The sequence below is a fragment of the Mobula birostris genome, chromosome 14, assembly GCF_030028105.1.
Source record: "Mobula birostris isolate sMobBir1 chromosome 14, sMobBir1.hap1, whole genome shotgun sequence".
Lineage (NCBI taxonomy): Eukaryota > Metazoa > Chordata > Chondrichthyes > Myliobatiformes > Myliobatidae > Mobula > Mobula birostris.
The window spans coordinates 3267521-3295499 of NC_092383.1; the positions used below are offsets into that span (position 1 = coordinate 3267521).

The 27979-nt window shown below is 42.4% G+C and overlaps 1 protein-coding gene across 5 annotated transcripts in view; it reads left to right on the plus strand.

Annotated features, from left to right (window-relative positions):
* Positions 1 to 27979, plus strand: part of blm (BLM RecQ like helicase) — an 84930-nt gene that overhangs the window by 11735 nt on the left and 45216 nt on the right. For 4 of the 5 annotated variants that reach the window (XM_072277983.1, XM_072277985.1, XM_072277986.1 and 1 more), the window contains 7 exons: positions 535 to 644; positions 5688 to 5820; positions 8377 to 9137; positions 14068 to 14259; positions 15711 to 15829; positions 19707 to 19820; positions 27408 to 27506. In XM_072277983.1, coding sequence (XP_072134084.1) covers positions 535 to 644; positions 5688 to 5820; positions 8377 to 9137; positions 14068 to 14259; positions 15711 to 15829; positions 19707 to 19820; positions 27408 to 27506 — 1528 coding nt within the window. The remainder of the gene's footprint in view (positions 1 to 534; positions 645 to 5687; positions 5821 to 8376; positions 9138 to 14067; positions 14260 to 15710; positions 15830 to 19706; positions 19821 to 27407; positions 27507 to 27979) is intronic. The other variant, XM_072277987.1, reaches the window with a different exon arrangement.

Sequence of the window (27979 nt, forward strand, 5' to 3'; positions counted from 1 at the left end):
ATCTCAGAAACTGCTGATTTCCTAAGATTTTAACACAGAACAGCCTCTAGAGAGGGCTGAGAAAGATGTGACAAACAAAAAACATCCAGTGAACAGCCGTTTGTGGGCAAATACACTTTGTTAGTGAGAGAGGTCAGAGGAGAATATCAGACTGATTCAAGATGACAGGAAGGTAACTGTAACTCAAATAACCATGCGTTAACAACAGTGGTGTGCAGAAGAGCATCTCTAAACACACAATACATTGGACCTTGAAGTGGATGGGCTGCAGCAGCAAAAGACCATAATCATACACTTTATTAGGTCCAGGAGGTTCATCTCTGCTGAATGTCGATCTCATTCTGCCCTGGACAATCAATATGAACAATGTATTTGTTTTCTGGAGTGGGGCTTGAACCCACAACTCTGCCATTTAGTGGTGAGAGTGCTACCATGAAAGGCAGTTCAGTGCTTGGTCAAGTCAGTATATGCAGCAGTTCCTGAGGGATTTTATCTTTGAATAGAACCTTTCACTGAAATAATCTCTGTCCACAGTGATTCAGCAGAAACTATGCGTTCTCGAGAGCAATTTGTTTCGTCAACAGATCCACAACCACAAGATGAGGATCATACCAACGGATCATCCAACAGTAGAGTGGATAAAGGTAAGAGTTTTATCCTGTTGTTGTTCATTGATATTCAAAGTTCAAAGTAAACGTATTATCAAAGTACATGCATGTCAGCATATATAACCCGGAAATTCATTTTCTTGCAGCTATACTGAATATATCCACAATAGAATAATAACAATGATAGAATCAGTGAAAAGAAAGATTGATTTCTTCCATCATAGTTTTTACTAAGGGAATAAGTCTTTTCAAATTGTGGTCATGTTTTCAATAATAAATCTAAATTTCAAATGTATTAAGTATTGACATATATCTGCTACATGCCTCAATTAGGTGTATGTATTTAATTGATCCGGTTACTGGAGCAGTAACCTGTTAACTCAGACTTTTCCATTGTGAATCTGGATATTCAATTCAGGAACACTATAATATAAAAGTAAGGATGAAATGCTGAGTCTTTATAAGGCATTGGTCAGAATGCACTTGTAGTACCTTGAGCAATTCTGCGCGCCTTATCCAAGAAAGGATTGGAGAAGGTTCACGAGAATGAGAAGAAGTGTTAACCCTGGCCCTGTACTCACTGGAGTTTAGAAAATGATGGGCAACTCATTGAAATTATCAAATATTGAAAGACCTAGATAGAGTGGGTGTAGGGAGAATGTTTCCTACAGTGGAGGAGTCTAGGACCAGAGTCTAGAATAGAGGGATGTCCTTTTAGAACAGAGATGAGGAATTTCTTTAGCGAGATGGTGGTGAATCTGTGGAGTTCATTGCCACAGACGGCTGTGAAGGCCAAGTCATTAGTATATTTAAAGCGGAGGTTGATAGGTTTTTCATTAGTAAGGGTGTCAAAGGTGATGGGGAGAAGGCAGGAGAATGGGGTTGAGGGGGGATAGTAAATCAGCCATGATCAAATGATGGAGCAGACTCCTGTATCTTATATTCTTATCAGGATTTATAACAGACTAGATTAAATGTGCATATTCTTTTTCCTTTGTGAGTGAGGCTGCGCCAGGTCTTGACTGCAATGTATGACTGAAAGTGGCTGCTGCTAATAAATCCAACAAGAGTTCAACTGAAACTGCTCCTCTGCTGTTGAAGAATGATGAGAATGTGGAACAGAGGAACAGGCTGTTTGCCATCAGGCTCATGTGGAAACTTGTCTCATTGCTGGCCCCACTAACAGCCACGGGACTAAGTGGTGAGAAGGCCACCTTTCATAAACGATATCCATCTAGGGTCAATATGATTTAGGGTTCAACCGAGCAGGAACTTCATAATGTTCCAATTAAAGAAACCTCTATTTGAGCTTGTGCTGTGTAAATATTGCCCATACACAACTGTTGATTGGCAGAAAATAACAGATCATGTACTGCGTAAAATCATCTACTTGGAGTGTGCATAGCAGTAAAAATCTTAATCAGGGCATTGCATATACAGTGCCTATAAAAAGTATTCACCTCTTTCACCCCACCACCCAGAAGTTTTCATGTTTTATTGTTTTACAACATTGAATCACAGTGGATTTAATTTGGCTTTTTTGACACTGATCAACAGAAAAAGAGTCTCGTGTCAAAGTGAGAACAGATCTCTACAAAGATTTTGAAATTAATTACAAATATAAAACACAAAATAATTGATTGTATAGGTATTCACTCCCTTTAATATGACACACCAATTGGTTTTAGAAGTCACAATCAGTTAAATGGAGATCGCCAGAGTACAATCAGTAGTAAAAATACACCTGTATCTGGAAGGTCCAACTACTAAATATTGATAAATGTAAAGGAGCATTAAATATCCTTGGGTGTCTATATGGGTATTCTTGGGGTTCTACACGAAAATCTCTGTTGACCATTTATATTTGTTTAATTAACTCTGTACTTGATTATGGCTGTGTGGCTTATGGATCAGCTTCATCTTCAAATATAAAATGTTTGGATGTGATGCAAGCACAGGTTTTCAGACCGTGCTGTGGTGCAGTAAGGTTGTCTCCTTTTTCGCTTTACTGGTTGATATGGGACCTTTACAGTTGTGGAGGCTGAAGTTGCTGTTAACATACTGGATTAATTTGAGGGGGCAGAGAAATGATTACCCTGTTAAAAGTGTATTGGAAGACATTTTGGAGGATCACAAGAAGAACGTTTTTAGTTTTGGGTGGCTGGGTTCTTATCATGCTAGGAATATGGGTTTGCTAGATTATGCAATATGTCCCACTGTAACTTTCTCAGTAACCCCTCCTTGTTTTTTTCAATGACTTTAGTTGATTTTACGTTACGTTATTTAATGAAATAGATTCTGATATGCCTGAGACTTTGTTGGATAATGGGCATTAGGGGACACACATTTATAAGAATACATAAATCTGTTGGATTGATGGGAGAAGGGGGTAAAACAAGAAGGGAAAGAATTATATTGACTTGACTTAGTATTAGGCATACTATGCTTAATTATTCCTTGAATCGTGTTGGAAAACATCACTCTGGACTGTGTAGGTTTCATCATTATGAAACAGTTAAACACATTCTATTGCAATGTGAAACATACAAGGTTGAAAGAAATCAAATGCAGGCTTTACTACTATCTTTAGGGGTTGATGGTTTCCAGGTTTTCATTTAAAAACTTGTAAGTTATGAAAGTGACTTTAATTCACAATATTATCTTTCATTATTTACAATCTATAGGGTTTTTTTGGGGTAACTTAGTTTTCATTTGATAAAGAACAAGTAAGGGTTTTATTTCCCAATTCTGTATACCACACTCCAGTCGGTGATGGCAATGCACCTTTATGTCGGGCTGCCAACAGCCATTAAAAGTCAGAAGACGAAGGTGGTACAACTGCTGGTGAGCCAGTATCCTGCCAAAAACTACACCATGAAGGCAAAAAACGCTCCAAGCAACTCCACGAAAAGTTTATTGAAAAGCATGTCAGGAGCTGGATACAAGAAAATTTCCAAGTCACTGGATATCCTTTGGAGTATGGTTAAGAATGCATCATGAATTGTAAAGAATGTAGCACAGCAGTATATTTGCCTAGAGCAGGCTGCCCTCAAAAACTGGGTGACCATGCAAGAAAGGGACTAGTTAGGGAGACCTTTGACAACTCTGGAGGAGTTACAAGCTTCAGTGGCTGAGATGGGAGAGACTGCACATACAACAACTGTTGCCCGTAGCTTTATGGGAGAGTGACAAAGAGGAAGTCACTGTTGAAAAAAAACTCACATGAAACTTTGGCTAGAGTTTGCCAGAAGGCATGTGAGAAACTCTGAAATCAGCTGGAATAAGGTTCTATTGTCTGATTAAAACAAAATTGAGCTTTTTGGCCATTAGACTGAACGCTATGTTTGGTGTAAGCCAAACACCATACATCATCAAAAACACACCATCCCTACCGTGAAGCATGGTGGTGGCTGCATCATGCTGTGGGGATGCTTCACTGCAGCAGGCCCTGGAAGGCTTGTGAAGGTAGAGGATAAAATGAATGCAGCAAAATACAGGGAGATCCTGGAGGAAAATCTGATGCAGTCTGCAAGAAACTGTACTTGGGAGAAGATTTGTTTTCTAGCAAGACAATGACCCCAAGCGTAAAGCCAAAGCTACACAGGAATGGCTTAAAAACACAACAAAGTTATTTTCCCTGGAGTGGCCAAGTCAGAGTCCAGACCTCAATTCAAATGAGAATTTGTGGCTGGACTTAAGGGGCTGTTCGCTCACAATCACCATGCAATCTGACAGAGCTTGAGCAGTTTTGTAAAGAAGGATGGGAGAAAATTGCAGTGTTCAAATGTGCAAAGCTGATAGAGACCTGCCCATACAGACTCAAGACTGTAATTGCTACCAAAGGTGCTCTACCAAATACTGACTGAAGGAGTGAGTAATTATGCAATCAATTTCTGCAAATTTAGACCAATTTGTAGAAATTTGTTTTCACTTTGACATTAAAGAGTCTTTTCTGTTGCTCTGTGTCAAAAAGCCATATTAAATCCACTGTGATTCAATGTTGTAAAACAATAAAACATGAAAACTTCCAACTGGGTGTTTATAATTTCATGGTCCATTCAGAAATCTGATGGCATAGGGGAAGAAGCTGTTCTAAAACGTTGAATGTGTGTCTTCAGGCTCCTTTACCTCCACACTGATGGTAGCAATGAGAAGAGGGCATGTCCTGGATGATGGGAGTCATTAACGATGGGATCACCTTTTGAAGGTTCCTTGATACTGTTGAGGCTTGTGCCCATAATGGAGCTGGCTGAATTTACAACTTTCTGCAGCCTTTTCTGATTCTGTGTAGTATGGAAGGGACAAACCAGACAGTAATGCAACCAATTAGAATGCTCTCCACGGATTGTGAGGAACGTTAGCCCTGGAATTAATGTGCCTGAATGATCTGCTTTTGTTTTTGTTTATTCATTAATGGCAAACGAAGAATAAAACTGCATTGGGAATAGAAACCAATAACTAAAAGATTTAGCAATGGCCTCAAACTGGAGCCTCATCAAGTTAACATAACGCCCCTACTCCTAAACTGGATGAAAGCCAACATGCTAAATGTCGCCTTCACTGTGCACTGTACATCCAGTCCCTGTGTTCTACAACACTCATTAGCACCCAGCCATTCACTGTACAAGTCTGGTCCTGGTTTGACTGTCCAAAATATCTCCTGAAAGACAGCATCTCTGATAGTGCAGCACTGCCAAGGGGCTTCACTGATAGTATCAGCCAGGATTTTTATACTTAGTGTTCTGGAGTAGGGTCTAGACATTTTGTATGATTCCAAGTTATATGCCAAGTCATTGCTGACACTGGAAAAAAGGCAATTCATTTTAAAGATATTAACTGAAGAATGAATGATGTTGTACTTTTTGATAAACATGCAAAATAGAGTTTCTAGAAATGCATCCTCCTATAAATGATGTTTGCATGGTGACCTCTTGTGGGATTAATTATTGTGTTGTAGGCGTTCTCCAGACTTGCGTAGAAAGTTAGAGAGGCTAGTGATTTGGGTGCATTAGGTGTATATCTAAACATGTAAACTGTGAAGTTGTCTATAAAGAGATGCTGACTTTGTCCATTTTACAGGTAGTTCAATGGGGTACAGCAAGCAACTGATCCAAGTGATGGAAGATATCTGTACCTTGGTTGACCAGATCCCTGTGAGTGAACTGCAGGTTTTGTCTTGTGCCAGTCAGCTGCTTCAGCAGAGAGCACTCCGGTAAGTGCTGATTCCATCTATTCAAGTTCAAGATCCATTCCTCTGTACTTGCACCACTGAACATTCCAAAACACCTCTGGCTCTCTTTCCATCAATCAGAACTATTGCTCATTTATTCCCTGTTCACTCTCCTCTCCGATACTTATTAACTAACGTTGGTCAGTTACACTGTGTTCACCTCCCTCCATGGCCTTATTACCTCTCTTTCTCCATAAATTCCTGCAGCCTTCTGAGTTCCCTCTACTACTTCAATTGATCTTTTTTTCTATCACTCACACCTTTGCCCCTCCAATTTTTTTTATATCTTAACTCCTCTGTTTCCTTGCGGTAGTGTAGGGACAGCACAGTAGTATAGTGGTTAGTGTAACACTATTACAGTGCTTAGTTGTAAGATCAGGGTTTGATTCCCACTGCCACTGTAACGAGTTTGTACCTTCTCTTGTGAACGCGTGGGTTTCCTTTGGGTGCTGTGGTTTCCTCCCACAGTCCAAAGATGTGCGCGTTAGGGTTAGAGAGTTGTGGCCATGCTGTGTTGTTGCAGGAAGTGTGGTGACACCTGTGGGATGCCTCCAACACAATCCTCGCTGATTTGATTTGAAGCAAGCAACGCATTTCACTCTGTTTCGATGTACATGTGACAAATAAAGCAAATCTTTCATTTTTTGTCCGAAGATTTGGTCATCTAGTCTGAGATTCCATGAGGAAAAACAGTAAGGAAATTAAAATACAACCAGTGACAGATGACAGATATGTGAGAATTAAATAGCATCTGCAAAGAGAATCTGGGTTAATTTCTCAGGAAGATGATCATTGGCATGCTGCCAACGCGTTGGAGTGTTTCCAACATTTTTTTTGGTTTAATTTTAGCCTTCCGGCATCAGCAGCTTTATGAGTTTCAGAGATCAGAAACAGGCTGATTACAGAAATTTCAAAGTTAGAAGTGAAAGTGAAAAAGAGGGGGGGGGGGAGTGGTGGGGGTGGGGAAGCAAAAGCATGAGCTGAGATTGGCAGCGGAAGTGAAAGAGAATCCAAATGGCTAGTACTCCTGCTTCTGATTCAGATAATCCTCATGTTCGAATCTCATTCCAAAGAAAACTGCTATTTTTATACAGAATTGGCTTATCAGTTAAGATGTTGATCATGTAATTGTATATGTTTGAGTTCCTTACTCGCAAGGTCAATTGCCATTCATAATAGAGGTGTTAAAGACGATCAAGACTTCAAGTAGACAGCTGATGATATTTTGAAGTTAGTAAAGACAATGGAGCCTGGGGTATGTTTCACATCCTTCTGTTATCTTGTCTTTTATTGTGTAAAGGGACAGTTTGTTTGAGGGCGACCTTTCTGGAAAAGTCTCACCACAGAGACCTCACTCATTTGGCTTAAGTACACATTGCCATGGTCATCCCAGTCTATCTTTCTATAGTATGAAGAAGTGTCTCCGGCAGTCTCACTGCAAAGGTCTTAATTGACTACAACTATCCCAAGCTATTCTTGTTTTAACCTTTTGTCTTACTGCAATTTCTACACCTGCATTTCAGTAATGGTTTAACTTCAAAACTTACCCATCATCCCTTTCCCCATCTGATTCCACCAATTGCCTGTCAGCTCCTGCTTCACCCTTGCACCTCACAACATCTTGTTAGCCATCTCCCCTTCAGCCATTGACTCCATAGGTGCTGCCTGACACGCAGAGTTCCTCCAGAAGTCCTGTCACAAGAAAGAAGCGCCCATCATGCAGGACCTCCTACCACCCAGACCATGCTTTTTCTCACTGTTAACATTGGACAGGAGGTAAAGGAACTTTCAGGCCTACACTACCAGATTCAGGAACAGTCATTACCCTTCAACCATCAGGCTCCTGATTCAGTGTGGATAACTTCATTCACCACTACACTTAATTGTATTTTTTAGTTTTTGTTAGCGGGGATGGGGGGAGGGGGAATTGATGTTTTTCTTTCATCTACTTGTGTGATTTTCTGTATTCTATGGCTATCTGGAGAAGAGACAGTTCTCAGGTTTGTATTTACTTTGATAATAAAATGAACCTTTGAACTGATTTCACAACTCTACAATTTCACCGACTCTACAATTCATGTTCTAAGCAGAATTAGACTTTTGCACATTGGTTCTTTGTTAATGTATAGTTTTCACAGATTCTGTTTTTTTTATTTTCCTTTAATTGCAGCAAAAATGCTAGTATACGGTGACATATGCATACTTTGATAATAGACTTACTTTGTTTTTTTTTGCTCCAGATCCCCGCATCCATTGTCTCTTGTATCTTCAGATTAAATATGCTGAATGCTATACATGCTCAGGAAGGAAATTCAAAAGTAACAAGGCTACCAGTTTGGGGTGGGCGGGTGAGTGGGGGCTGTGGCCTCAGAGACTGGAGTTTGCTTTAGTTGTATAAAGGGGCTCTGCATAGAGTCTCATTGCACAGAGTAGATGTCACCTGAACTGTTTCCCCCTTCCCCCCAGCCCCATCAAAGTAAGGGCACTTCACTTCATTGTATATCATTGACTAACTAAGAATTGTTATTATCTTTCCAGGAAGAAGCTATTGGCTGATCAGAACGAAACACAGAAATTACCAAACAAAGATATTGTGAAGGTTGCTTCCTGGCCGGTACAGAACTCTTTAAGAAATGATAACTCTATCAACTCAGTTCCTCCTGTTCACATCTATTCAAACCAGGGACGGTGTTCTCCAAAAACATTTACATTTAGGAAATCTTGCCCAAACAACTCGACCCTGCCAGCGGATAACTTTCTTAGTGAAGCAGATTTCTTTGCACTGGATGAAACTTCGTCACAAACTGGCACTACAAGTGTGCACTCGACTCCTGTCATTGGCAGCATGCAGCGTTTCCAAAGAAGCAAGCTTGATTTTTCAGTAGGGAGGAGTGAAACATCCTCCTCGACTACCAGCCAGTACAAGTATTCTCCTTCTGCTCATGTCTTGAACAGATCCACTAATGGAGATGTCAGAAGGGAGGCAGATGGATGGCCACCAGTCTCTACTGAAAGCAGGGTTACTTCTCGTAATCAGAGGCTACCCAGCATACAAAGCAAGGATCGCAGCACTGAGGGGGAGCCGGTACTGGATGATGGCTTTGATATTGATAACTTCGACATAGATGACTTAGATGAAGAAGAAACCGAGTGTTTTGTGCATTCAGCAAGTGGTCCTACATCCAGTGTTACATCCCATGTTCTCCCCATCCGGGAAGGAGGGTCCAAAAAGTCCTGGGAGAAGAGAATCCTGCCACAAGATGTTGATGTCAAATCTCAAACCACACCATGCCCCACAGGTAATCAGTGAACTTGCTGTGCTTAATAGAATCCATGACCTGTACGGTTAGCGCAGTGCTTTAACAGTGCAAATGATCACTGATCGGGGTTCAATTCCTGCTGCTGTCTGTAAGGAGTTTGTACGTTCTCCCCGTGACTGTGTGGGTTTCCTCTGATGGCTCCGATTTCCTCCCACGTTCCACAAAGGCGTGCGGTTAGTTGTGGCCATGTTATGTTGACGCTTGAAGTGTGATGATACTCAAAGCTCAAAGTAAAATCTACTATCAAAGTACATGTGTGTCACCATATACAACCGTGAGATTCATTTTTCTGTGGGTATACTCAGCAAATCTATAGGATAGATAACAGAATCAATGAAAGATCAACCAGAGTGCAGAAGACAACAAACTGCAAATGCAAATATAAATAAATAGCAATAAATAACACGAACATGAGATAAAAAGTCCTTAAAGTAAGATAATTGGGAACATTTCAATCATGGGGCAAGTGACTGGTTATCTCCTTCCATTCAAGAGCCTGATAGTTGAGGGGTATAACTGTTCTTGAACCTAATGGTGCCAGTCCTGGGGCTCTTGTACCTTCTATTTAATGGCAGCAGCGAAAAGAGAGCATGACCTGGGTGATGGGGATCTCGGATAGTTGCTGCTTTCCTATGACAGCGTTTCATGTAGATGTGGTCAATGGTTGGGAGGGCTACCCAGCACATCCTCAGACTGTGTTGGCCATTGATGCAAACAACACATTTCACTGTATGTTTTGATGTTCATATGTGACAAATAAAGCTGATCTTTAATCTTTGAATACTTTAACTAAGTTTGGGATCTCCTTAAGCACATCACCCCTACTGGAGCATAGGTTGCTGTCAGCAGCTCGCCAGAGGTCCCCTGTCCTGGGCTGATTGAAGGTTGATTTGCCCTGCGCCTTCCAAATTCACCTCATGACTTCATATGTCTTCTAGGTGAAGATCTTCCTCTTCCAGAAACGAGGTGTTTGGTGCTTCTGTCAGTGTTACTATAGCTCTGGGGTTTTATGTCTTGGGGTTGATGGCCCCATGACCAGCTCTCCTTTCGCAGCCGGTGGAGTTAAGCTGAGGATTTGCATCTTCCCAATTATCTCTCTTTTTAATCAGAGTTCGTTCATGTTGAGCAGAGATCCATTGGTACCAGCAGACATTTGCTACCTTGTCCAGTTGCCACTGCAGCTGATGCAGAGCTTTGCATAGTGACCATACTTAAACTTGCTTTCAGCGTTGGTGATAATCTGTTTCCTGTCTTTGGCTATCCTGATTAAAATTATATTACGGATCTGGTACAACTGAACATCAAATCCATTTGCTGTTTGGTATTAAGTACAGACCAGCATGGGCAAAGATAGGGGAATGTTACACATAGAATATCACAGCATGGTACAGGCCCTTTGGCCCGTCATGTTGTGCCACCCCCTTTAACCTACTCTAAGATCAGTCTAACCATTCCCTCCTACATAGCCCTCCATTTTCAACCGCCAGCCCGAGCTCACTCAATCATCTTCTTACAGAATATCCTTTTGCCAGTAGTTTGTTTTAAACTGTACTTCAATCTTGAAATTGCCATATTTGGATTTGAGTTGTCTTTACATTTACAATTAAATAACTACAATGCTGCCATACCTTATCCTTTTGAGATTAATATTTGAGGATTCCAAAATTTGACCTGTCTTTTTCCAATGCCCTGCCAGGCTTTGCCACCAATTGCAGTGAGTAAACTGCAACAGCTTTCTCTGCAGTCCAAAGAGTGAAGTGGAATTTTTCATTCCTTTCAGAATCATAATCAGGTTTAATATCCCTGGCACATGTCATGAAATTTGTTGTTTTGCAGTGGCAGTACATAGCAATACATAATAATAAAGCACTATAAATTGCAATAAGAATATATTAAAAAAAAGAAAATTAAATAAGCAGTGCAATAAGAGAGGGGGAAAAGTAGTGTTCATGGGTTCACTGTCCTTTCAGAAAACCGCCTCCTCGATGGGAGGAAAGAGAAGAGGGCATGTCCTGGGTGATTATGGATGTCACCTTTTTGAGGCATTGCCCTTTGAAGGTGTCCTAGATGCTGGGGAGGCCAGTGCCCATGATGGAGCTGGCTGAGTTTACAACCTCCTGCAGCTTATTCTGATCCTGTGTCGTGGCCCTCCATACCAAGCGTTGATGCAACCAGTTAAAATGCTCTCCACAGTACATCTGTAGAAATTTGTGAATGTCTTTGGTGACATACAAATTCTCCTCAAACTCTTAATGAGATGTAGCTGCTGTTGCATCTTCTTTGTAATTGCATCAACGTGTTGGGCCCAGGATTGATCCTCAGAGATGCTGATGCCCAGGAACCTGACACTGCTCACCATTTCCGCTTCTGACCCTCACTCTGTGGTTTACCAGTTGGTGCCTTTGCCTATGAAACCAACCAGCTGTTGAATTGATATTTAACTGGAATGGCCCTCAGAGATTCCAGGTTCGGTGTATTGATTTGAATTGTGTAGAACATGAGAAGATTAAGATTAGCTTTATTTGGTACATTAATATTGAGACATCCAGTGACATATGTCATTTTTCGTCAACAACCAACACAGGCCGGGATATGCTGGGAGCAGCCCGCAAATGTTGTCCTGCTTTTGGCGCCGATGTAGCATGCCCATAACTGACTAAGCATAACCTCAGCTGGGCTTAGAGGATCTTTGGGCATCACTGGACCAAGGACCTCTCTCCAGTGTCCAGCACTGGATTGTCTTATTTATTCAGAGATACAGCACAGGAACAGGCATTTCCAGCCCAAGGAGTGCACAGTTCAATTATACCCACGTGACCAATTAACCTGGTAACCCGTATGTCTTTGGAATGTGGGAGGAAATTGGAGGATGTCATGGGGAGAACATACAAACTCCTTACAGACAGTGGCAGGAATCGAACCCCGTTTGTTGTGCTAACCACAATGCTACCGTGCCGCCTCAGAGTGAGGGGCAAGAGGAAAGTGCTGGAGAGAGTAGTGGGCAGCCAGTGACTCCTGTCAGAAAATGAGATGTCGACGGGAGTGTGGCATGACTGCAACACGTGAGAGTGGAATTGTCATCTGATATTTATGGATTTAAGCTTCAAATTACTTTGAAAGTAAAGCCGTCTCTGATTCTGTAAAAAAAAAAGCCTGCTGTAATTTATAATTTTAAAGTGTTCTTTTCTCTAGGTATTGTGATATTCTTTGAGGGAGTGTCAAAGACAAGCAGTATGGCATTAGGCAAACAAGTGAAATCACTCTTCAACTTCATTACTTGACCTTCATATAGTACTTTTTCAATAGATCTCTGTAGTACTGTCAAATCATTCTACGTTGCTACACAGGAGGAGTCAATTTGACCTATTGTGCTTATGCAGGTTCTTTCAAAGAGCTTTCCAATTTCACATCAAACCTCATCTTTTTATCTGCAAAGCTGACTCTTCAAATGTGTATCAAATTGTGTTTTGAGTGTTCCTTTTAATTTGATCTTATAACATTTTCAGGTATTGGAAGCTTTAGAGAGGGTGCAGAAGTGATGTATCCGGATGCTGCCTGGATTGGAAAGTATGCCTTATGAGGATAGACTGAATGAGCTAAGGTTTTTCTCTGGAGTAAAGGAGGATGAGAGGTGATTTGATGGAAGTGTATAAGATGATAAGAGGCATACTTCGAATAGGCAGTCAGACTTTTTAACCATGTAGAAATGGCTGATACGGAAGAGCATAATTTTAGGGTGATTGGAGAAAAGTACTCAAAGTGGTGAGTGCATGGAACACCCTGCCAGGGTGGTGGTTGAGGAGGGTACATTAGGGGCATTTATGAATCTCTTAGATAGGCATGTGGATGCTAGGAAAATGGAGGTCTATGCAGGAGGAATGCATTACATTGTATTTTGGAGTAAAAACCTCCAGTAATCAGCACAGCATTGTGAGGTGAAGGACCTGTGCTGTCCAGTACTGTTCTATGTTTCTATATGTTGAGTTTCAGGTCTGCAGCCCCTTGTTGAAGAGATATTTCTCCATTCCTCTGTAACTGCACCTTTATGAACTCTGGCCACAAAGGAAACAGTATCTCCTTTATTTCATCCAAATCTTTAGGATTTTCTTTGTATTTTTTTGATACATATCAATTTTCTTTGTATTTTTTTTAAATCACCAAACTCTTCCCAAGTTACAACCACTGTACACTTTCCAGAGCTTTGACATAATTTCCTAAGGTGGTCTGAATGGCGTACAGTGGTCCAGTTTTCTATTTCATTGTCTGAGATTTTCCCATGTGGTTTTATAACAGCACGAACAATTTGCTCTAGAAAGTTTAATGATTTATGTTCATTCCATGTCCCTTTATTTCTTCACCAGCTGAAAAATTCCAAGTTAGATTCTTTGTCCCAATGTGTAGTTTTACATATACTTAAACATTAGATTTGTCATATGTATGTCAAAGCAAACAGTGAAAAGCATCATTTTGAGTCAACAAACAACACAATCTGAGGATGTGCTGGGAGCAGCCCACAAGTGTTTCCATGCTTCTGGTGCCAATATGCATGCCCGTAACCTTACAACTCCTAACCTATACACCTTTGGAATTTGGAATGAACGTACAAACTCCTTACAGACAGTGGAAGGAATTGAACCCAGATCAGTGATCTTAACCACTATGCCACTCTACTGCCTCCTACATTACCCATGTTAAATTGTATTTGCTGAATCATTTGCTGATTTTGCCAATTTGGCAATAGCCTCCTGCAGTTTGTTCCTATCCTATTCATTATTTTCTAAGCTGCAGAGCTTCAAGATCAGAGAGGAGGTGTGTGAGTGTGTGTGTGAGAGAGAGAGAGAGTGAGTGAGTGACAGCAAGGTGCCTCTTTAGAATAAATACTGACATTGAGTTTACTTTTTTCCATTAGGGTCTTCCAGTGAGCAGTGGCTCTCCAAAGACCCAGCTCTGGAACGTTTCCGAGGCCACCACTTTCCACACTCCAAAGAGATGATGCGGATTTTCCACAAGAAGTTTGGGCTGCACCATTTCCGAACCAACCAGCTGGAAGCAATTAATGCAGCGCTGCTGAATGAAGATTGCTTTGTTCTGATGCCCACTGGTATGTTGCTGAGGTAGCTCAAGCAAACACCTCAAATAGCTCACTTCGTGACAGCTTTTTATTTAGATATACAGCACGATAACAGGCCAATGAGCCTGCACCATCCATGTGACCTATTAGCCTACTAACCCATACTTCTTTTGAATGTGGGAGGGAATCGGAGCACCCGGAGGAAATCACGCGGTTATGGGGAGAATGTACAAACTCCTTACAGATAGCGGTGGTAATTGAACCCGGGTCAGATGCACTGTTATAGTTTTATGCTTACAGATACTCTATTGTGCCACCTAGTTTGATACTCTCCAAGTAGGAGCCATGCAAACGTTTTCTATCTGCATTGTATTCTGTGTTGCGTGTTTATTATATATATATTGTAACTAGTTACGTGAGTGGGGGCATGGCAAAAGCACGGGGAATAAGTTACATATTTGTGCTTTGTTCTGGGTGGTTTAACACTGGGGACTGACGGATGTCATTTCATTTATTGACTGCTGAGTTATGCTTAAATTTGGTTAAGTCCATTTAAGTATGTTCAGTATCACAGGTCTTAGTTTCATAAGTTTAATCGCTTCAGTGTTGTTTTGCTTGTTATTACTAAAGGATCAAATACAGTTCTTCTTTTGGAGTGATTGGAGGGTGTGTCATACAAGGATATCAATCCGCGGGGGTCGCCAGCTGTGGTAATTGATTTGTTAGAATTGGACCCTATACCTCATCTTTGTTAACCTATATAAATACACGATTAGTACATTTTGCTTACAATAAAAAGGAGAAGGTCTATAAATGCTGGAAATCCAAAACAGCACACACAAAATGCTGGCATCTTCCCCCTACCTTCTCAGTCCTGAAGAAGGGTCTTGGCTGAAATGTTGACTATCTATTCAATTCCATAGATGCAGCCTGACCTGCTGAGTTCATCCAGTATTTTGCATGTGCTGTTTTGCCTACAATTACTGATTTCAAAAGATATAAATGCTAGTTAATTTTCTTTTTCTTTTCATGAAAAGGGGCATAACTTTACGGTATTTGGAGGAAAGTATGGAGGGAATGTCAGGGTTTGATTCTTTTGCACAGACAGGGAGGTATGGAACACGCTGCCAATGGTGGTGATAGAGGCAGATATATTAGTGACATAAAGATAGGCACCTAGATGAGAGATAAATGGAGGGTTTTGGAGGGGGGAAGGGTTAGATTGATCTTAGAGTGGCTTAACGGTTGGCACGGCAATGTGGGCTGAAGAGCCTGTACTATTTTATAAACAAGGAAAGGGGCAAACAGCGAGGTAACAGCTGCTTTTAGTGGTAATTGTCGAGGAATGCAGATCCTGTACTTCAGTTAGTATCACATGGGGAAGCATTAAAGAAAATACAATACCCAGTGTGCGGTAGTTCCTTTATTGTGGCTGTTTAGCTTGTGCTTCTTTGCAGAAATCTGTGTTCTGTCTGTTTCAGGTGGAGGAAAGAGTCTGTGTTATCAGCTGCCATCCTGTCTGACCCCAGGAGTCACTGTTGTGATTTCCCCACTCAAGTCACTGATCATGGACCAGGTGCAGAAACTGACCCTGTTTGATGTGAGTTGAAGCGTGTTTGTTTCCTCATGATTTATTGGAATTAATTTGCTATTTCTGTAGTGACAAGACTGTAAGACCACCAGACACTTAAGTCATTCAACTCATCAAGTCTCCTCTGCTGTTCCATCATGGCTGATTTATTATCCCTCAAGATTGACTAATGTCATATCCTGTACTCAGGTAGCAGAGAAGGAGTGCCAGGGGTGGGGGTGGTGTGGGTGCAGACACACCCATCCCTGAGACACCAGTCTAGGACATTTGATCCCAAACAATTGATTTTTTTGATCATTACAGAATGTCTCTCTGGTGCTTCCCACTCCTTTCCCCTTTTCCCAACCATGATTCCCCTCTCCCTGCTCCCTTCCCACTCTCAGTGAACAATAGAGGCCAATATCAGAATCAGGCTTATCTTCACTTGCATATGTCATGAAATTGTTTTTTTTGTGTGGCAGCAGTACAGTGTAATACATAAAATTACTACAATATAGTACAAAAGTTTTGGGCACCCTAGCTGTATATAAAACCATAAGATATTAGCCATTTGGTCCATCAAGTCTGCTCTGCTTTTTGCCTCAGCCCCAATCTCCTGCCTCCCCCCTTCCCCCAATATCCCTTCGTGCCCTGACCAGTCAAGAATCTATCATTCTTTGCCTTAAATATATATAAAGACTTGGCCTCCACAGCTGCCTGTAGCAGTGAATTCCACAGATTCAGCACTCCCGGGCTAAAGAAATTCCTGCTTATCTCCATTCCAAAAGGATGTCCCTCTAGTTTGAGGCTGTGTCCTCTGGTCCTAGACTCTGCTACCATGCCATAGAAAACATCCTCTCCACATCCACTCTACCGAGGCCTTTCACTATTTGATAGTCACCCCTCATTCTTCTAAATTCCAGCAAATACAGGCCGAGGGCGATCAAATGCTCTTCATTTGACAAGCTGCTTCATCCTGGGATCATTGTCATGAACCTCCTTTGAACCCTCTCCAGTTTCAGCACATCCTTTCTAAGATAAGGGGCTCAAAACTGCTCTCAAGCCTCACCAGTACCTTATAAAGTCGTAACATTAAATTCTTGCTTTTTATTCTAATCCTTTTGAAATGAATGCCAACATCGCATTTGCCTTCCTTGCCACAGACTTAACCTGCAAACTCTTTAGGGAATCCTGCACGAGGACTACCAATCCCTCAGGTTTTTGTATTTTCTCTTAGATAATAGTCAACACTTTCATTTCTTCTACCAAAATGCATGACCATACACTTCCTGACACTGTATTCCATCTGCCATTTCTTTGCCCATTCTCCTAATCTAAGTCCTTCTGTAGCCTCCCTATTTCCTCAAATCTACCTGCCCTTCCACCTATCTTCATATCATCTGCTAACTTTGCAACAAATCCATCAATTCCATCATCCAAATCATTGACATGTAATGTAAAAAGAATTGGTCCCAACACAGACCCTGTTGAACACCACTACGCAACAGCAGCCAACCAGAAAGCTCCCTTTATTCCCACTCTTTACCTCCTGCCAATTAGCCACTGCTAGAATCTTCCCTGTGACACCATGGGCTTGTAACTTGTTAAGCAGCCTTGTGTATAACACCTTGTCAAAGGCCTTCTGAAAATCGAATTGCACAGCATCAGTCAATTCTCCTTTGTCTACTTTGCTTATTATTTCTTCAAAGAATCCCAACAGATTTGTCGGGCAAGATTTTCCCTTGAAGAAGCCATATTGACGACAGCTTTTATTATGTGCCTCCAAGTACCCGAAAACTATGTCCTGAATAATTGACTCCCAACATCTTCCCTAATATATGTCTAACTGGCATATAATTTCCTTTCTTCTGCCTCTCTCCCTTCTAGAAGAGTGGAGTGATATTTGCAATTTTCCAGTCTTCTGGAGCCATTCCAGAATCTAGTGATTCTTGAAAATAATTTTTAATGCCTCCACAATCTCTACAGCTGCTCTTTTAGAACCCTGGGGTGTAGACCATCTGGTCCAGGTGACTTATCTACCTTCAGACCTTTCAGTTTTACCAAGACCTTTTCTCTGGTAATGGTAACTTCTCACACTTTGTGACCCCTGACATCTGGAACTTCCACCATACTGCTCTTGTCTTTCACAGTGAAAACTGATGCAAAGTACTTATTCAGTTCATCCGCGATTTCCTTCTCCCACACTATTACCTCTCCAGCATTGTTTTCCGACAGTTCAATATCCACTCTTGCTTCTCTTTTAAACTTAATGTATGAAGGAACTTTTGGTACCCGCTTTAATATTGGCTGGCTTACTTTCATATTCCATCTTTACCTTCTTTATGACTCTTTTTAGTTGTCTTCTGTCGGTATTTAAAAGCTTCCCAGACCTCTAACTTCCAACTAATTTTTGGTCTATTATATGCCCTCTGTTTGGCTTTTATGTTGGCTTTGACTTCCATTGTTAGCCATGGTTGTGTTATCTTGCCTTTAGAATACTACTTCGTTTTCGGAATGTAAAATCCTGTGCCTTCCGAATTGCTGCTCAAACTTCCTCCCATTGCTGCTCTGCCATCATCCCTGCCAGTATTCTTTTCCAATCACTTCTGGCCAACTCCTCTCTCATGCCTATGTAATTCTCTTTACTCCACTGTAATACTGATACATCTGACTTTAGCTTCTCCTACTCAAATTTTAGGGCGAATTTGATCATATTATAATCATATTCCCTAAGGGTTCTTTTACTTTAAGCTCTCTAATCAATTCCAGTTCATTGCGCAGCACCCATTCCAGAATAGCTGATCCCCCAGTGGGCCTAACCATGAGCTGATGTAAAAAGCCATCTCGCAGATATTCCAGAAATTCCCCCTTTTGGAATCCTATACCTACCTGATTTTCCCAGTCTACCTGCATGTTGAAATCCTTCATGACTATTGTAACATTGTCCTTTTGGCATGTATTTTCTATTAAAATATATGGTCACTTCACCTATGAATCTGCTGGTGTGATATACTATGTCCGGTGCTCCCGGTGTGGCCTTCTATAGATTGGGAGACCACTTCGCTGAACACCTGCGCTCTGTCCACCAGGGGAAGCAGGATCGCCCAGTGGCCACACATTTTAATTCCATATCCCATTCCCATTCTGATATGTATCCACGGCCTCCTCTACTGTAAAGATGAAGCTACACTCAGGTTGGAGGAACTATGCCTTATATTCCGTCTGGGTAGCCTCCAACCTGATGGCATGAACATTGATTTCTCTAACTTCCGTTAATGACCCTCCTCCCTTTCTTACCCCATCCCTATTTTATTAATTTATTTTCTCTCTTTTTTTTCCTCTTTCTTTTCCTCTCACAATAACTCCTTGCCTGTTCTCCATCTTCCTCTGGTGCTCCCCTTCCCCGTTCTTTCTTCTAAGGCCTTCCGTCCCATGATACTCCCCCTTCTCCAGCCTTGTATCCCTTTTGCCAATCAACTTCCCAGCTCTTGGCTTCAGCCCTCCCCCTCCTGTCTTTTCCTATCATTTTGGGTCTCCCCTCCCCCTCCCACTTTCAAATCTATTACTATCTCTTTTTTCCGTTAGTCCTGACGAAGGATGTCGGCCCGAAACATCGACTGTACCTCTTCCTAGAGATGCTGCCTGGCCTGCTGCGTTCCACCAGCATTTTGTGTGTGTTGCCCCAGTAGATACGCTGAGTGGCTAGCTCATCCCAGTAACCCAAAGAGCGGAGGCACTGACCCGGAGGGCAACTGCATGGCACCAGCCAGCCTAGAAATGGACCAAACGGCTAGAACCTTGAAGGGAGGGCAAGACTCGCTTCGGTCAGCAAGGGCAAGCTATGAAGGAAGTTGTGAGAAGCGGGGAGGTGACATTTGTAATTATGCATTTTGTTTTCCTTTCCCAGATCCCAGCGACACAGCTGACTGGGAATAAGAGTGATTCAGAAGCTGCCAGGATCTACATGCAACTGTCCAAGAAGGATCCTGTTCTGAAGCTGCTCTACTGCACTCCTGAGAAGGTGCTAATATCAGCCTGAAAGCGAGAGGCGTGTGTAGCAAGGGTAGTGCAGTTCGCATGAGTTAGCAGTAATGGTGTGCTGGAGTAGTTCATCAAGTATGTGAGAGATGCTGTTCCTGAGGATTTGGCGGGGCGGCACGGTAGTGTAGTGGTTAGTGTAACTCTCTTATAGCACCAGTGACTGCTGCTGTCCGTAAGGAGTTTGTATGTTTTCCCCTGGACCTCGTGGGTTTCCTCTGGGTTCTCTGGTTTCCTCCCACATTCCAAACCGTACACGTTAGTAGGGTAATTGGTCACGTGGGTGTAATTGGGCCAGAAGTGCCTGTTACCATGCTGTATCTTTAACTGAATCAATAAAATAAGGGAAGAAAGTAACTTGAATTTCTTATTATGGGGAGAAGAGATTCATTAGGTTGGGGGGCAGAGTGGTGATTCACATGATCAAATTTTATACAAAGTGAACTCTGAAACTGGGGTCTTAAATCGTGGCCGAGTGTCGGCACTATGGGTAGTTGTGAGGCCGGAGTCAGGGCTTGAGAACAGAGCATGGTTTGTTACTGTGCTCGCAAGCTGATGACTGCTTGAAAAGTGAGCAAAAGTAAAAACAGAGGGGGAAATAATAATTTGTGGTGGCCTCATTAGCAACCACAAATCCTGAATGGGAGCAAGTAGCCCTTGTTCCTAACCTATTTAACCCTTCCCTATAACTCAGGCCCTCGTGCTCCAGCAACATTCTGGTAAATTTTATCTGCGCTCTTTCATTCTTATTGATGTCTTTCCCTCGGGTAGGTGACATGATACTGCACACAATCCTCTAAGTTAAGCTTCACAAATGTCTTTTACAATATCTCTATTGCAATTTCTTTTCCTTAACAAACTAAAGTTAACCTAAAACATATGTTGTGCTAATCTTTTAACCTACTCCCAAGATCAATCCCTCCTACATAGCCACACACATCAAAGTTGCTGGTGAACGCAGCAGGCCAAGGCAGCATCTCTAGGAAGAGGTACAGTTGACGCTTCAGGCCGAGACCCTACTAACTCTTCCTTCATTTAGTCCTGACGAAAGATCTCAGCCTGAAACGTCGACTACCTCTTCCTAGAGATGCTGCCTGGCCTACTGCGTTCACCAGCAACTTTGATGTGTGTTGCTTGAATTTCCAACATCTGCAGAATTCCTGTTTGCCTCCTACATAGCCCTCCATTTTTCTATTAGCCATGTATTAGACACTGGCGGAAAAGATGGCAGAGCAGCAGTGGCTGGAGTTTATGCGAAAAATGAGGAATGTGCAAGACAGGTATATTCCAAAAAAGAAGAAATTTTCGAGTGGAAAAAAGATGCAACCGTGGTTGACAAGAGAAGTCAAAGCCAAAGTTAAAGCAAAGGAGAGGGCATACAAGGAAGCAAAAATTAGTGGGAAGACAGAGGATTGAGAAGTTTTTAAGACCTTACAAAAGGAAATCAAGAAGGTCATTAAGAGAGAAAAGATTAACTATGAAAGGAAACTAGCAAACAATATCAAAGAGGATACTAAAAGCTTTTTCAAGTATATAAAGAGTAAAAAACAGGTGAGAGTAGATATAGGACCGATAGAAAATGATACTGGAGAAATTGTAATGGGAGATGAGGAGATGGCAGAGGAACTGAACGAGTATTTTGCATCAGTCTTAACTGAGGAAGACAGCAGAATACCGGACACTCAAGGGTGGCAGGGAAGAGAAGTGTGCGCAGTCACAATTACGACAGAGAAAGTACACAGGAAGCTGAATAGGCTAAAGGTCGATAAATCTCCTGGACCAGATGGAATGCACCCTCGTGTTCTGAAGGAAGTAGCTGTGGAGATTGCGGAGGCATTAGCGATGATCTTTCAAAAGTCGATAGATTCTGGCATGGTTCCAGAAGACTGGAAGATTGCAAATGTCACTCCGCTATTTAAGGGGGCAAGGAAGCAAAAAGGAAATTATAGACCTGTTAGCTTGACGTCGGTGGTTGGGAAGTTGTTGGAGTCGATTGTCAGGGATGAGGTTACAGAGTACCTGGAGGCATATGACGAGATAGGCAGAACTCAGCATGGATTCCTTAAAGGAGAATCCTGCCTGACAAACCTATTACAATTTTTTGAGGAAATTACCAGTAGGCTAGACAAGGGAGCTGTAGTGGATGTTGTATATTTGGATTTTCAGAAGGCGTTTGACAAGGTGCCACACATGAGGCTACTTAACAAGATAAGAGCCCATGGAATTATGGGTAAGTTACATACGTGGATAGAGCATTGGCTGATTGGCAGGAAACAGAGAGTGGGAATAAAGGGATCCTATTCTGTTTGGCTGCTGGCTACCAGTGGTATTCCACAGGGATCAGTGTTGGGGCCGCTTCTTTTTACATTGTACATCAACGATCTGGATTATGGAATAGATGGCTTTGTGGCTAAGTTTGCTGACGATACGAAGATAGGTGGAGGGGCCGGTAGTGCTGAGGAAATGGAGAGTCTGACTTGGATAGATTGGAAGAATGGGCAGAGAAGTGGCAAATGAAGTACAATGTTGGAAAGTGTATGGTTATGCACTTTGGCAGAAAATATAAACGGACTATTATTTAAATGGGGAAAGAATTCAAAGTTCTGAGATGCAACGGGACTTGGGAGTCCTCGTACAGGATACCCTTGAAGTTAACCTCCAGGTTGAGTCAGTAGTGAAGAAGGCGAATGCAATGTTGGCATTCATTTCTAGAGGAATGGAGTATAGGAGCAGGGATGTGATGTTGAGGCTCTATAAGGTGCTGGTGAGACCTCACTTGGAGTACTGTGGGCAGTTTTGGTCTCCTTATTTAAGAAAGGATGTGCTGACGTTGGAGAGGGTACAGAGAAGATTCACGAGAATGATTCCGGGAATGAGAGGGTTAACATATGAGGAATGTTTGTCCGCTCTTGGACTGTATTCCTTGGAGTTTAGAAGAATGAGGGGAGACCTCATAGAAACATTTCGAATGTTAAAAGGCATGGACAGAGTGGATGTGGCAAAGTTGTTTCCCATGATGGGGGAGTCTAGTACGAGAGGGCATGACTTCAGGATTGAAGGGCGCCCTTTCAGAACAGAAATGCGAAGAAATTTTTTTAGTCAGAGGGTGGTGAATCTATGGAATTTGTTGCCACGGGCAGCAGTGGAGGCCAAGTCATTGGGCATATTTAAGGCAGAGATTGATAGGTATCTGAGGAGCCAGGGCATCAAAGGTTATGGTGAAATGGCGGGGCAGTGGGAATAAATAGGATAAAATGGATCAGCTCACGATAAAAATGGCGGAGCAGACTTGATGGGCCGAATGGCCTACTTCTGCTCCTTTGTCTTATGGTCTTATGTACCTATCTAAGGCTGGCCGGTGGTGTAGTGGAATCAGCACTGGACTTTGAGGTGAATGGTCCCATGTTGGAATCCAGCCAGCCCCTTGTACATGTTCCATCCGTGCTGGATTGAGCGTTGAATTAGCAACTCTGCCTTGTTAAAAAAAAAAAAGACAAATGCTAAGGAAATTGCAAAATGCAAGGCGCAAAAATGAACAACATGTGCCTAAGTAAAAGTCTCCTAAATGTCTCTAACGTATCTGCCTCTACCATCGTTCCACACGTCCACTAATCTGCTCTTCTGTGTAAAACATCCCCCTATACTTTCATCCAGTCACCTTAAAATTATGCTTTCTTGTCTCTGGCTATCTGCACAATCTATGCCTTTCACCATTGTGTGCATCTCTATCAAGTCACCTCTCAAAAGTTTATCCTCAATAGATCTGGGATTGTGATATCTGTGCAATTGTTGCTAAAAAAAAAAAAAAAAAAAAAAATCTGCTTATTGCACATCTCAGTGTAGCTAGACTTTAGGAAAGGTATGAAATGCTATTGCTTGAGCATTGCCGGAATCTATTTGGCCACCACCTGTGGTGTATTCTTGCTGGTATCACTCATTGTATTGATGCCTGTAACACTGTACTCTTTCACGGCAGCTTAACCCATGACGTGAAACCATTGGAAATTTGGGAGAATTTTACTAATTTACAGAGTCTTTGAGCACTGCAGCACAGAAATATGTCTTTCAGACCATGTGGTCTGTGCCAAACTATTATTCTGCCTGGTCCCATCAACCTGCACCTGGACCATAGACCTCCGTGCCCCTCCCATCTATGTACTTATCCAGACTTCTCTTAGATGTTGAAATCGAACGCGCATCCACCACTTCTGCTGGCAGATCTTTCCACACTCTCAGCACCCTCTGAGTGAAGAAGTTCCCCCTCATATTCCCGTTAACTGTTTCACCTTTCCCCCTTAACTCATGACCTCCTGTTCTAGGATCACCCAACCTGAGGAAAAAGCCTGCTTGCATTCTATACCTGCTTGTTATCTGTTCCCCTCATAATTTTGTGTTCCTCTATCAAATTTCCCCTCATTCTCCTACACTCCATAAGACCATAAGATATAGGAGCAGAATTAGGCCATTTGGCCCATCGAGTTTGCTCCACCATTCAATCATGGCTGATCCTTTTTTTTTCCCTTCTCCTCAACCCCATTTCCCAGCCTTCTCCCCGTAACCTTCCATGTCCAATCAAGAGCTTATCAATCTCTGTCTTAAATATTCCCAACAACCTGGCCTCCACAACAGCATGTGGCAACAAATTCCACAAATTCACCACCCTCTGGCTGAAGAAATTTCTCCATATCTGTTTTAAGTGGACGTCCCTCTATCCTGAGGCTGTACCTTCTTGTCCTAGACTCTCCCACCTTGGGAAACATCCTTTCCACATTTACTTTGTGTAGGCCTTTCAACATTCGAAAGGTTTCAATGAGATTCCCCACCCCCCCACTTCATCCTTCTAAATTCCAGTGAGTACAGACCCAGAGCCATCAAACGTTCCTCGTATGATAACCCCTTCATTCCTGAAATCATCCTTGTGAGCCTCGTCTGGACCCTCTCCAATGTCAACATATCTTTTCTAAGATGAGCCCAAAACTGTTCACAACACTCGAGGCGTGGCTCACCAGTGCCTTATAAAGCCTCAGCATCACATCCCTGCTTACATCCCGCTTCAGGGAATAACGTTGCCTAACCTATTCTTCCAGAAATAGTAGGGGATAGAGGGTCCAGTGAGATGGAGGAACTGAGCGAAATACATGTTAGTAGGGAAGTGGTGTTAGGTAAATTGAAGGGATTGAAGGCAGATAAATCCCCAGGGCCAGATGGTCTGCATCCCAGGGTGCTTAAGGAAGTAGCCCAAGAAATAGTGGATGCATTGATAATTTTTCAAAACTCGTTAGATTCTGGACTAGTTCCTGAGGATTGGAGGGTGGCGAATGTAACTCCACTTTTTAAAAAAGGAGGGAGAGAGAAACCGGGGAATTATAGACCGGTTAGCCTAACGTCGGTGGTGGGGAAACTGCTGGAGTCAGTTATCAAGGATGTGATAACAGCACATTTGGAAAGCGGTGAAATGATCGGACAAAGTCAGCATGGATTTGTGAAAGGAAAATCATGCCTGACGAATCTCATAGAATTTTTTGAGGATGTAACTAGTAGAGTGGATAGGGGAGAACCTGTGGATGTGGTATATTTGGATTTTCAGAAGGCTTTTGACAAGGTCCCACACAGGAGATTAGTGTGCAAACTTAAAGCACGTGGTATTGGGGGTAAGGTATTGGTGTGAGTGGAGAGTTGGTTAGCAGACAGGAAGCAAAGAGTGGGAATAAACGGGACCTTTTCAGAATGGCAGGCGGTGACTAGTGGGGTACCGCAAGGCTCAGTGCTGGGACCCCAGTTGTTTACAATATATATTAATGACTTGGATGAGGGAATTAAATGCAGCATCTCCAAGTTTGTGGATGACACGAAGCTGGGTGGCAGTGTTAGCTGTGAGGAGGATGCTAAGAGGATGCAGGGTGACTTGGATAGGTTGGGTGAGTGGGCAAATTCATGGCAGATGCAATTTAATGTGGATAAATGTGAAGTTATCCACTTTGGTGGCAAAAATAGGAAAACAGGTTATTATCTGAATGGTGGCCGATTAGGAAAAGGGGAGGTGCAACGAGACCTGGGTGTCATTATACACCAGTCATTGAAAGTGGGCATGCAGGTACAGCAGGCGGTGAAAAAGGCGAATGGTATGCTGGCATTTATAGCGAGAGGATTTGAGTACAGGAGCAGGGAGGTACTACTGCAGTTGTACAAGGCCTTGGTGAGACCACACCTGGAGTATTGTGTGCAGTTTTGGTCCCCTAATCTGAGGAAAGACATCTTTGCCATAGAGGGAGTACAGAGAAGGTTCACCAGATTGATTCCTGGGATGGCAGGACTTTCATATGAAGAAAGACTGGATGGACTGGGCTTGTACTCGTTGGAATTTAGAAGATTGAGGGGGATCTGATTGAAACGTATAAGATCCTAAAGGGATTGGACAGGCTAGATGCAGGAAGATTGTTCCTGATGTTGGGGAAGTCCAGAACAAGGGGTCACAGTTTGAGGATAGAGGGGAAGCCTTTTAGGACCGAGATTAGGAAAAACTTCTTCACGCAGAGAGTGGTGAATCTGTGGAATTCTCTGCCACAGGAAACAGTTGAGGCCAGTTCATTGGCTATAGTTAAGAGGGAGTTAGATATGGCCCTTGTGGCTACGGGGGTCAGGGGGTATGGAGGGAAGGCTGGGGCGGTGTTCTGAGTTGGATGATCAGCCATAATCATAATAAATGGCGGTGCAGGCTCGAAGGGCCGAATGGCCCACTCCTGCACCTATTTTCTATGTTTCTATGTTTCTATTCACTGCTTCCTTATGCCAAGTCCCGGCAACACTCTTTATGAGAGGTCTCACATCTAAACTTTATTAAAATCACTAATTTTCCTCTGCAGTTTGTTAATTTATTCTTTGTATTCTTGAAGTTGACTGTTCACTGTGGCCATCTATCTTACAGTGTCTGAACTGCAGCTACTGTTCAGAAGCCCCAGCCTTCATTTACACTGAATCCCAAGGAGCTTCACAGTGTGAATCTGATGAACATACTTTTGCTAGTGCATTTTCTGTGCTGTAACCTACAGGAAATCAAGATGCAAGTGGTCTCTGGGTGACTAGGGGTTGTTTGGTGGAGAGGGAAGAGGTGAGCAGTTGTAAGACTGGACAGCTACATGATAATATAAAACTGCAACAGGAGCCATCCCACAACCACCATTATAAGTTTAGGTATCAGTGATACCATGCCCTAAAAGTGATTGGGTGGCATGGTAGCATGGCGGTTATCACAGCATTTTACAGCGCCGCTGTCTGTAAGGAACTGATAAGTTATCCCCGTGACCGTGTGGGTTTCCTCCAGGTGCTGTGGTTTCCTCCCAAATTCCAAAGACATTCAGTTGGGGATAGTGGGTTAGGGGCATGATTTGTTGCACTGGAAGCACAGTGACACTTGTAGGCTGCCTAGCACAATCCTCGCTGGTTTCATTTGACCAAACAGCACATTTCCTGTATGCTTCAATATACGTGTGATAAATAAAGCTAATCTTTTTACATTTCTTTCATTACCCTTTACTGAGCCTGGTAACCTTGACTATTGTCTTTTATGCAGGTTAGCGCTAGCAACCGATTGATCTCAGCACTGCAAAACTTATATGAGAGGAAGCTTTTGGCTCGTTTTGTTATCGACGAGGCTCACTGTGTTAGCCAGGTATGTGCCCCATTTTTGTCTTTCCTAGAATTCAATTCAAGTTCAAATTCAGTTTATTGTCATTCAACTCTCTAGATGTACCCCACCAAATGAGACAATGTTCCTCCAGACCAACGTGCACAACAGAGTACGTATACCTGACACACATAACACATAAAGTTATATTACCACAAATAATAAGGTGCATTGACGACACAAGTTAAAAAGAAAACATTATATCGCTACTGGCCATTCATAAGTGTAGAAACCTGAGTGGTGGCAGAGGGTCAGAGAGTTTGTTGATGGGAAGGATCATTTACAATGCTTGCAAATCGTGTACGCAGCACTCCTGATAAATATCTCTGGGTGGAGTTGTCTCCTGGCTCAGTAGGTCAGAGGGTGTTCTGTTCATCCTCTGTTCCAGAGACCTGTGTGCGGAGGTGGATAGTCATGGAGAGGAGTGTCCTACTGTCAGATACAGTCAGGTGTCGAAC